The sequence below is a fragment of the Benincasa hispida genome, chromosome 2 (genome assembly GCF_027475165.1).
Source record: "Benincasa hispida cultivar pf3 chromosome 2, pf3_genome.v1.1, whole genome shotgun sequence".
Lineage (NCBI taxonomy): Eukaryota > Viridiplantae > Streptophyta > Magnoliopsida > Cucurbitales > Cucurbitaceae > Benincasa > Benincasa hispida.
The window spans coordinates 25,553,833-25,565,305 of NC_143479.1; the positions used below are offsets into that span (position 1 = coordinate 25,553,833).

Below are 11,473 nucleotides of genomic sequence, written 5' to 3' on the forward strand. Positions count from 1 at the left end.
GGGGTTTGCTTTGAAAAAGAAAAGATAAAGGTTAAATTGGGCTACAAAGATGAAGAATAACATTAAGAGAAATTCTGTAAAAGATAATACGAGACAGAAGGGATTCAAAACAGTTTCGTCCTTTAGAGAGAATTGTGCGATCACCTTAGGTTTACAATTTGTCATGTTCAACAAGAATCGGACACCATGTAACCCAGATGCACCCACATCTTTATTTCTCAAGCATGGAGGGTTAAGTCATATCCAATCAAGTTGCGTCGACAATCTATCCTAATCGATACTTATATAAATCTCAACACTTATTCATTCCTCTTTGAGGTACCTTTAGAAGCCTAAGCAATTAAACACATTGCTATAACTAATTTCAAACTTAGATAAACGAGCATGCAATTCTAATAATCCTATAGGTAATGTCACATTTCCCAAGTATAAACGAAATCTTATGCCCAGCATTTTTCTCCTATATCGCTTTCTGTGACAAACATATATTATCATACTCTTCCAATCATCAAATTTGGCATTGGTATGCTTACCTAAGTGGCCAGTTTAGATTAACAATAAATATTAAATCAATAAAAGAAAAAAGGAAAAAAAAAACTAAGTGTTGAGCAAGTAGTTAGAACGCAATGGGGCTATCATTCCTTTCTTAAAGTATTCACACATTTGAATCCAAGAGCTCAATGTAAAAAAGGAGGAACACAATGATTATTAACTTGAACCCATATCAAATGAAACTTGAAAGAATACAAGAAGTGTTCTAAAGAAGTATTTTCGAGAGTTTCTTTTAAGGGGATCGAATCTTGATGAATTGAAGGAATCGCGACCACATTTTATAGACTTTCTAGGACTAGGGTGTCTTCCAATCATTCCTTATCAGTTCAACAGAGAGTAAGGTAGATTTTTCGTAAATGTATAATATACTTACAAGGCTACCGCATCATCAACTCGATTCCTGCACTTCCCATCTGTTTTTCCTTCTATCATCTATTGTAACTGTGGGTGCAATTGTAGCTCAACTTCGACAGTTTGCTGCATTTATTTCAAAATTTGACTTTGCTTACCTTTATTAGCCATTTCACAAATCGGGGCTAAACACACATGTTTATCTTGCTTTTACTTAAATTCACTCAATGTGCTATAAAATATGACACTGCGTACTACGTTTTCTAAACTGAAAGAACAAATATTTTTAAGGCTACATAGCTCAAATGAATTAGAGTTATCATTATCCATTCACAATCCACAAATACGTAAATTGCTTTTGCCATAAAACATAAACGTCCATCTTAACTTTGCTTCTAAAATTAGAAACAACAAGAAAATGGAATGTCCAAGAATATAACACAATAATAATAACAGTGAACATATTGAATAATATACTTCAAACATATAAGAACCAAAAATTATTATTAGATCTTGAAGATTATTATATTTTGTTTCAATCATATCATATTTCCAGGACATGAGTTGGACACTCCACCAGTTGCTAACCTGTCCTATTAAAAACATTATAATACACTATTTTAGATCAATGCTTGTCCCTTTAATTTCAATTTATAAAAGCTAGAATTTTTTATCTGGACTACAATTAGAGAAGAAAAACATTAATCATATAGCCATTTGATTGATCATAACAAATGATGATTGAAAAAGTATAAATTTAACTTGGAAAAGTTTGCCATTTGATCATCAAACTCTATTTTATTCTCGTCAAAATTTTAACTATTAGATTATAATAATCAAATATCGAATTGTATCGTAAAAGAAAAATACCTGTCACATCTATTATAATTCAAATATCGGGGAAGCATTTAAATTTTTGGAACTTCAACGTCAACCTTTATTCCAAATGATTGTTACATAAATATCCTAAAACGAAAATTTAAAAAATCGTTCTAAAACAATAATCAGAATGCAATAGAAATTTCTAATTATAACAAAGACTAATTTCCAAGTTTCAATTGATACGTAAGAATAGGCACTAATTTAATATAGTTGTGCAGCATAGAAGATGTCAACAGAACAGAAGAAATCCCAAGAAAGGTTGAAGAAAGGAGAATCAACTCATCTCAAATAGTATCATCTAATCCACACAGTTACATTAATCAATACACAACTCACTCAAAAAAACCAATCATTGACACCCAAATTCTGTTTGTTCCGGGAAAACTTTGACGTTTTCAAAATTCAAATCTCTACCAATACCCACATCCAAATCCAGCCCACCTATTCCCTCCTGTCACAATCCTAGCAACAAGATCACTCGGAGGAAAAGGAGAAAATAAAGATATCTGATAAAGAAAATCACCAGGTGTTCAAACCACGTCTCTACTCAAATGCATCGTCGTCGTCATCTGGCAGAGGTTGACTGGCAGCTGCTGCCAACTCAGCTTCATGCCTGCAGGATACCAGCGAGATGAGTATTTGAATTACTTAAAAGAATGTCAATGGTTCATTGGTTATGAATTGAGATAAAGAAAGTCTTACTGTTGCTGGGCAGCCAAGTCAATGTGTACTTCTGGAGGAGCAAGGGCAGGAGACTCCACAAAATGAATGTTGGCATCCCTGAGATGTAGCCACCAAGAGAAAAAGAAACGATGTGTCATGAACGAACACACATTCTAAAGATAACGGTATAAAGCTAACAGGCAACTGGATTTACCCAGCTAACTTCCTGGCCAAGTACAGGAATGGTTTTTCAAAGTTGTAGTTACTCTTGGCAGATATTTCATAGTACTGTAGGTTCTTCTTCCTGTGGAATGTGACTTGCTTGGCCTTAACCTGCCTGTTTTTCACATCGACCTTGTTTCCACATAGAACAATTGGGATATTCTCACACACCCTGCAGGTTAATAACAATTCGTCAGATTGTAAGCAGCTTCAAGAAGAGTACCCAGACATTGCAACAATTCATTCATATACAAATGTTTTGTTTCCTACAAATAAATGTTAGATTACCTGCAAAGATCACGATGCCATGTAGGAACATTTTTGTATGTCAATCTGGCAGTAACATCAAACATGATGATAGCGCATTGCCCATGGATGCTGCAATCATGGATTAAGACGAAATAAGGAAATTCATCAGTAGGGGAAATTGAAATCAGAACAGAGATTAACAGAAATGAAAGTCCATCACAGAAATAATACCAAGACATAACAAGATCTCAAAGCAGATCCAAGAAGTTCGTAAAGATAAAATAAATAAATGAAGAGAATATAGAAAATTCAACAATGTTGCTAGAGGAATAAGTTACAATTAATTTTGTAAGTTTCAGTTCATGTTCAGGATAAATAGTAAAGGCGGTGAAAATGTGTAACAAAGTATAACCAGGAATGCCGAAACTTGGGAGCACAAAGTTACATCCAAAAGAATAAAAGATCCAATTCTGTAACTTACTAGTAGCCATCCCGTAAACCACCGAACTTCTCCTGCCCAGCAGTGTCCCAGCAGTAAAATCTAATTTTTCCACAGTTTGTGAAGAAGTCCAAAGGGTGCACTTCCACGCCAATTGTTGCTAAGTTCATAAAAAAACAATAGAACGGCAAATTCATACTTATAAGTTGTTTGTTTATTTTAAGCAAAACCCTAACAATGAATAAACTAAAAAAATGGAAAGAAAAAATTGCAAAAATGCTTACGTTCGTATTTCTTTTCAAACTCCCCTGTGAGATGTCTTTTCACAAAAGTTGTTTTTCCTGAGCAACATAACATAATAATTCAGTCATACTCGTACTTTCAAGTCTTAGTAAGAAATTAGATGAATCCATCTCGACCAAGAAAGAGCCTCTAAAATGAAGCAATACAACAATTGAAATCTAATGTTCTAAAAATTCGTGAAGCTCTTTTCTTTCTTTCTTCCCTTGTTGTAACCGTTTCAAAATCCTCATTTACAAAGCAATGTCATGAATTTTCTAGTTTTTATAGATAATCAACGATTCACGGACAATATTGCAGTAAAGAAGATAAAGAAGTTACTGTGGATTATACATGCTATTAAAAGAACTAATCTTGGATGCCTTACGACTATCGAGAGCTGACCAAAAATTAAAACCCTACAACATCGTAAACAAATTTTCTTCTCAGATCAAGAATCCAATACCCCATCGATCTTTGTTCAAATCGTACTGCATTAGCATAGTTTCAAAGTTTAAGCCCTAGTATTCTCATTCCAAGGTCAAACTAGTACTACTAGCTAACAAAGACCATAATATATTGCTATGACAATAAGAAATGATACAGCGATGGCAAGTGATTATTATTCTCAAAATAAAACTGAGAAAAAATAACATACCAGTGCCGCCATCACCAACAATCACAAGCTTGAAACTCGGATAATCAACAGTTTTCTGGTCTGGTAAAGCCTACAAAATTCACAAGGAAATAGAGTCAAGAAATACTAAGAAAAATGAGGGGGTCGGGAAGAGAGAGTAAACGAGAGTACCCACCATTGGAATGCGTCGAATTGGAAATGCGAAGCAAGAAGAAGAAATCGGCGATTTAGGTTAAAAATGGTTTGAGAGTTGAGAACGAGGGTTTATAGGCTGAGCTCTACTGGCTTTCAACTGACGCTATCTTTTTGACCGTTGGATTTGAAGTCGGATTACGCTCCACCGTTGATTTTCTCCGTCGAATTGAATCTCGTGAGTTTTTTAAATTTTGGGGCGCATTTTTACTATTTTCTCACCCCGCCGAGAAAATAAAAATAAATCAATTTATATTATAAATATTGAGATAATAGATGCTCATTCATCTAATGTTCATATTCATGTCTCGTATCCTTATTTTTTAAAGTAGTCTATGTGTCTCAATATTACATATTATTATTATTCATATAATCCACTTCCTACTTGTCAAGAAGCTAAAAAATTGGGTTGACTCAATCCAACCTGAATTTTATACATATTTATAATATATATTTATCTTTTTTAAAAAATTGTTATGACCTTTGTCTTTGTTGAAAGTTTGCAACACATATTATAAATATTTGGTATTTAACATTTGAATTTTATTAAATTTTAGTTATATGTCATGTGTTGTATATAAATTTACATATTTTTAATTTTTTTAAAAAAAAAAATTATAATCCGACAACCCAACCCAACCCAAATTTTAAGGATTGGGTTGGGTTGGGTTGGAGACTTTATTTGGGTTATTTGGATTGAGCCAACCAACCCGAATTTTCGGTTGATCCTAAAAACGCCCTCAACCCAACCCATGTACACCCCTACTCACCAAGTTATCTATAAATAATGATATTTTGTGAGTTTTGGAATTCACACGTTTGGCAAAATCCAAAAAAAAATGGAGAAATTGGAAGAATCCATTTATTTTATTTTGTTTATTCATTTTATATATTTATATATTATGTTTAACTTATCTTAGTATTTATTTATTTTATTGGTATCCGTGTTTCCATTATACTCCTCAAGTTCACGACACATTATCAGCACGAGCTCTATAGTTTTCCTCACTAAAGGTAGGTTTTAGATGTTGTTGATTTTTCTCTCTTCGTTATAATTAATAAATTAAATATTGTTTTACGTATTTGATATATGTTAAATTTATAATCTAAATATAATATTTCGTAATAATATTACTATGAAAATATTATAAAATTAGAATTTGTAGTGATTGATATTAATTGTAATGATTATTTGTCATAGATGCTTGATGTCAAAATACACGTGAATGCCATAAAAATGTGATAATCAGAAAACAATTTTAAATCAATATGTTAGACAATACATTTTTCTACATTTTGGATATGCTCCTGCAATAGGAATGTCGAGAGCTAAGCTTCTTACATCTGTATAGGGATATGTTATTTTGCATGCGATGTCACTTGTACGCATTAGACCAGTAGTTTATTATAAGTATTCGTCATTACAAGTAGCTTATAGTCATGAGCCAGATATTTCTCATCCGAGAATTTGTTGTTATGCAATATATGTTTCAATTACTCCGCCACTACGTACTAAGATGAGTCCTCAAAGGATGTTAGAAATATGTGTTGGATATGATTCCTCGTCAATTGTTAAATAACTTAAACCCCTTATGGGTGATGTATTTACTGCTAATAATTGTCATTTTAATGGACAAAATTTTCAATATTAGATGGAAGAATTAAAAAGTTGGAAAAAGAAATTACATGTAATGCATCGTTATTGTCTCATTTAGATCCCCGTACAAATCAATGCAAACCTGAAGTTCATAAAATAATTCATTTGCAAATATAACAAATCAGCTATCAGATGCATTTATAAATGTTTAAAAAGTGACTAAGTCACATATACCAACTGCAAATGCTCCATTAAATGTAGCAGTTTGTCACTAATGAGTTTGGGACACGCCAGAAACGTGATAGACCATTCGGTCCAAAGATAAAAATCCTCGAGAAAAATAGTCGATAAATGACTCAATTAAGAATATGGATGTTCTAGAAAAAAATCCTATATATGAGTACTCATAAGGATATTGAAGTAAATGGGGATAATAATGAGATCCCGATAATTTATGAAACCATATAAGTTTAGAACATTTTTGTATACAATGTTACTTACGATATTATTTATGAAAGTGAGTATAAAAAATATTGACATAAAAAGGATTGAAGTATGAAAAATATTGACATATAAATGATTGACTTACGTGAAAAGAAACAATTCAATATAAATAAACTCATATTTCAAATCGTGAGAAATAGTTGTCCATACATTAGAGAATGTCAAACATGTGAAATACAAGTGGAGTATTTGTAAAATAAATGGAGCGAAGTCACAAGATATAAAGCAAAATAGATCTCACAATAATTATCGCAATAGACTGATATTAACTATGATAAATCATATTCTCTAATGGTCGATATAAATACCATGAGATATTCAATTTATTTAATTATATATGAAAAGTTGAATATATGTCTCATGGATGCAATCATACCATATGAATATCTTAATAATGATATTTATTTATGAAAATTCCTGAATTATTAAAGGTACCATAACCTTATAATTCAAATATTAGAGAATTATTTATATATCATAGAGATTCTCATAAAATATATTGACGACCGTGATATAATCATCTTATTCAATATTTGTTGGTATGAGGGTACAAAAATAACCTTATTTGTCCATGTCCTTTTATAAATAAATCACAATTTGAGATTTACTATATGTTGATAATTTTAGCAGAAACTCCTGAAGAGATTTCAAAGACAATATAATTTATGAAGAAAGAAATTGAGATGATAAATTTTTCTCTATCTTGCAAATAAAACATAGAGCAAATGAAATTGGATCAATTTATACATTAAAGATCTTTCGTGGATTACGCACATCAGTGAATACTCCTATGGTGGTTCATTAACTTGATGTGTAAAGGATGTGTCATCTGATTTCAGAAATATGATGAAGGATGTTAGGTCCCGAATAATCATAAAAATCGATAATAAGTGTACTTATATAGCTTGACTAGTTCATACACTGCACTTTGTAGTATTTTTCAGTAATTTTGTTACATATAGATGATATTCCTCCAAAATGAAGATATTGGAGTAGAGTTAAACATATAGTATGTTTTATTTGAGAAATAGTTTACATTGCTTTATTTGATTATAATAAATCTAGTTATGATCCAGTTGATTGTGAAGACGAAAGTTAGTTATCTAACCCATACAAGCTAGATCTTAAACAGGTTACTTAGTACATTGAGAAGAATTTTTATATCATGACCGGCTACTTCCTCAAATCATGCTGGAATTCTTGCAATTCACGAGGTTAGTTGAGAATATGTATAGCCAAGATCAATGACTCAGCACATTCGTGGAACATGTGATTTGTCTTCTAGTAAAAATCTTCCAACAATATTATATGAAGACAACACAACATGCGTATCCCAAATCAAATGATGTATATTAAAGGAGACATAACAATGCATATTTCACCAAAGTTTTTCTAAACTCATGATTTTGAAGAAAATAAGGACATTACTGTACAACAAATTTGTTCGTAAGATAAACTAGCAGACTTATTTACAAAATCATTACCAACCGCAACCTTTAAGAAACTGGTGCACAATACTGAAATACCGCGACTCAGAGATCTCAAGTGATGTTTCCATGAGAAGAGGTAAATATACTGTATTCTTTTTAAGAGTATTAGACTATATGAAATATTAACTATACTTTTGATATTTTTATGAAAAGTATACCTCTTAAATGGTTTTGAAAAGTTTAGATTTGATTTCTTGAATTATATTATTTCTTAAAGTGATTGAATGTCTACCGACTTGGCATTTATCTATATGACATATTTATTTGGTTTTTCGGTCAATGAGATACTTGCTTTTGTCCTTGTTACTTTTCTTGACAAAATTTGAGCAAAAGAGTATTAAAGTTTGGAATATGTTGTTTATCCTTTGGTTGAAATAAACTAGAGTTTTATTAAATGTCTTTTGAGCATAAAGTATGCATATTCTATAATTTAGATGGTTGAATGAAAATCATTTCGAGTTGCAGAATGAAAATCATTTCGAGTTGGCTCATCCCTAACCCCGGCTGCAACTCGAGCGAAGCTGTGTGCAACAGTATTTCCTAGACGATAACAAAACAAAAATTGGACTCATTTAAAAGGTGACGTGTATGAATTGAGAAGTGACATTTAGTGAAGTTTGATTGGATTTAAAAAGAAAATGAATTAAAAATAATATATAATATATTCGACGATTGACGGTAAAATTTTTAAATTAAAAAATGAAAAGTATGCTATTTAAGCGTTGGGTTGTACCTTATCTAAAACAATATATTATTTTATATTTATTTTAGAGTTTTCATTTCTCTCTCTTTTTAAACCCTTCGTCTTTTTTATCGAAGAGATTTATTTTGTGGACAATTACGTTAATACCTCTACTCTTGGTTTTATCCCTCGTGAGGAGAATAAAAAGACCCATTCCTTGACCTCTTAAGTTTCTTCTTAGAGTTGTTCGTTGGTATGGAAAGTTGATTTTCAGATTGTATTTTCCTTGTTATCCATAATGAGGTAGTGTGATTTGGTGTTTGGTATTGCATATGATTTACCTCAAATAGGGGGGAAAACAGTTTTTATAATTTTCAGTCCTCCTGAAAAACACAAAGTCTTCGGTATTGTTTTCTTCAAATTTCAATTTTTTTTTTCTTTTCATCTATTTCTCAAGAGAGATTTATTGTAGGGTAGAATTGATTTGTTGAATCTTTAAATTTGTAAATCCACTCTACTGAGAGTTGTAAGATTGTTCTTTAATTTTCTTCAATTCATTATGAGAGTTGTTCTTTATCCCAGTGGAAAGTGGGGTGTAACAATTTGATCATCAACTGTGGAAAGGATCATGTTTGTTTTTGCTTTGTTCTTGCTCCCGAAAATAGAACTCATGTTCGACTCTAAACCATGGAATGAGTTAAAAGCTTATAGTGAAGTATCCAATAGGAGTTTGGAAAGTGGATGTAGGTCCAATTGTACTGAATCATTATAAAACCACAGTGTCAATTCTTTATCCCTCTCCTTTTTGTAATCAATTTTTGTTATCATATTTCATTGCATGAAATTAATTGCAATGGTTGAAATCATTTATCATATTTATTTAGGTTAAAAATAATTTTTAGTCCCTAAACTTTTGTAAAAGTAGCAATTCAGTTCATAAACCTTGGATTATAATGATTTAGTCATTCAACTTTCAATTTTGTAACAATTTCGTCCTTAAACTTTACTATGTGACCATTTCGTTTTTGTACTTTGAAATTTGTAACAATTTAGTCCATATTTTAAAGATGTGTGTTAAAATTTAATTAGATTTTTTGCACAATAAACTAATAAACTAATTAGAGACTCAATGTTTTTATAAAATACAAAGTCTACATCATAAAATAATAAAAAATGACATCTAATTTTGATAAATTTGTTTAATTGATTATTTATAAATGATTAAATATTTATTGTTGTTGTTTAGGGTGGGGAATCGAATCTCTAAAGTTCATCATTACTATTGAGTTTGCTGAATCTACTGCTCTCCTAGACTGTATTATTTCATTTGAAGAAGCAGAGATTTATCCTTTACGAGTTGAAAACTTGAAACTCGAAACAAATTGGATGATTCTTTGAAACTTACTTGAAGGTTAAGACTGTTTTAACAATGAAGTCTAAGCATTTGTTGATGACATTATTGGATCTTTCATCGATGAGCCATTGTCTCAGGTTTATCTTTTTGTCCAAGAATCAATAACATTGTTGCTCACATCCTACATGTAATCCACGACGAACCAAATTCTATGTTAGACTTAAGATCACCCCATAGATCGATGTTGCGGTGTATAGTGATTTGATATCCGGACAAAAAAAAAAAGTATTTAAACGAATAAATTACTAAATTTTGAAATATTAATAAATAAATAAATTTGAAGGAGAAAAGGAGAAAGAAAACTTCGTGGTGCTTACCGTATAAACCCTTGTCCTCAAATCTCAACACTTTTTAACCTAAATCGCCGATTCAATTCCTTCTCGCTTTGCATTTCCAATTCGACGCATACCAATGGTGGGTACTCTCTTTTCCACTCTAATTTCTTGATGTGCTTACTTTTTTGAGTATTTGTTGATTCTATTTTGTGGTGAATTTCGTAGGCTTTGCCGGACCAGAAGACTGTTGATTATCCGAGTTTCAAGCTTGTGATTGTTGGTGATGGTGGCACTGGTATGTTCTTTTTCTGATTTTGCTTTGGGAATAGCTGTATCATATCTTATGGTTTATTAGAGTTTTAAATTTTGGTTCAAAGGTATTAAAGAAAACTTCGTATATAATCCACTTGAACTTCTTTATCTTTTTGGCCGAGGTCATTTGAACATGAAATTCCTCCCCTCTTCATCACTGTTTGTTGGTTCTCTATAAAAACTTGAAAATTCATGACATTGCCTCGTAGTTGAGGATGCTAAAACGGTAATAAGAAAGGAAGAACGAATGAAAAGAGGTTCATGAATTAGGATATTGGGTTTGGTTATTCCAGGTAGATGTAGATTGTTTGTATTGCTTCAGTTCGAAGGATCTTTCTTCGTCAAGATGGATTCATATTATACTCGATAAGACTTAAAATTACAAGTATAACTGAATTGATTACGTTTTTGTTGCTCAGGAAAAACAACTTTTGTGAAAAGACATCTCACAGGGGAGTTCGAAAAGAAATACGAACGTAAGAATTATTACAATTTTTTTCCCCATTTTATGGTTTATTCATTGTTAGGATTTTATTTCAAATAAACAAACAACGTATAATTATGTGTGTGTTATGTTTCCTTGAACTTTTAGCAACCATTGGCGTGGAGGTGCACCCATTGGACTTCTTCACAAACTGTGGAAAAAATAGATTTTACTGCTGGGCAGAAGAAATTTGGTGGTTTACGGGATGGCTACTAGTAAGTCATAGAATTAGGTCTTTTATCCTTTTGG

General features: G+C 31.5%; 1 protein-coding gene across 1 annotated transcript; it reads right to left on the reverse strand.

The window, feature by feature from the left end:
* Positions 1–2,044: 2,044 nt before the first annotated feature.
* LOC120071169 (GTP-binding nuclear protein Ran-3) lies at positions 2,045–4,691 on the reverse strand. The gene is made up of 8 exons (XM_039023276.2): positions 4,450–4,691; positions 4,296–4,365; positions 3,643–3,699; positions 3,401–3,518; positions 2,959–3,048; positions 2,663–2,842; positions 2,488–2,565; positions 2,045–2,398 (listed from the first exon to the last, which is right to left on the reverse strand). The coding sequence occupies exons 1-8, from the start codon at positions 4,450–4,452 to the stop codon at positions 2,329–2,331; spliced, it is 666 nt and encodes a 221-aa protein (XP_038879204.1). The 5' UTR covers positions 4,453–4,691; the 3' UTR covers positions 2,045–2,328.
* Positions 4,692–11,473: the final 6,782 nt, after the last annotated feature.

Bases quoted from the DNA above. Each gene is read 5' to 3' on its own strand.
- LOC120071169 (XM_039023276.2), bottom strand. The intron at 3,519-3,642 runs GTAAGCATTTTT...TTATGAACTTAG, and splicing joins GTTTGAAAAGAAATACGAAC to CAACAATTGGCGTGGAAGTG. The intron at 2,566-2,662 runs GTAAATCCAGTT...GCTACATCTCAG, and splicing joins TTGGCCAGGAAGTTAGCTGG to GGATGCCAACATTCATTTTG.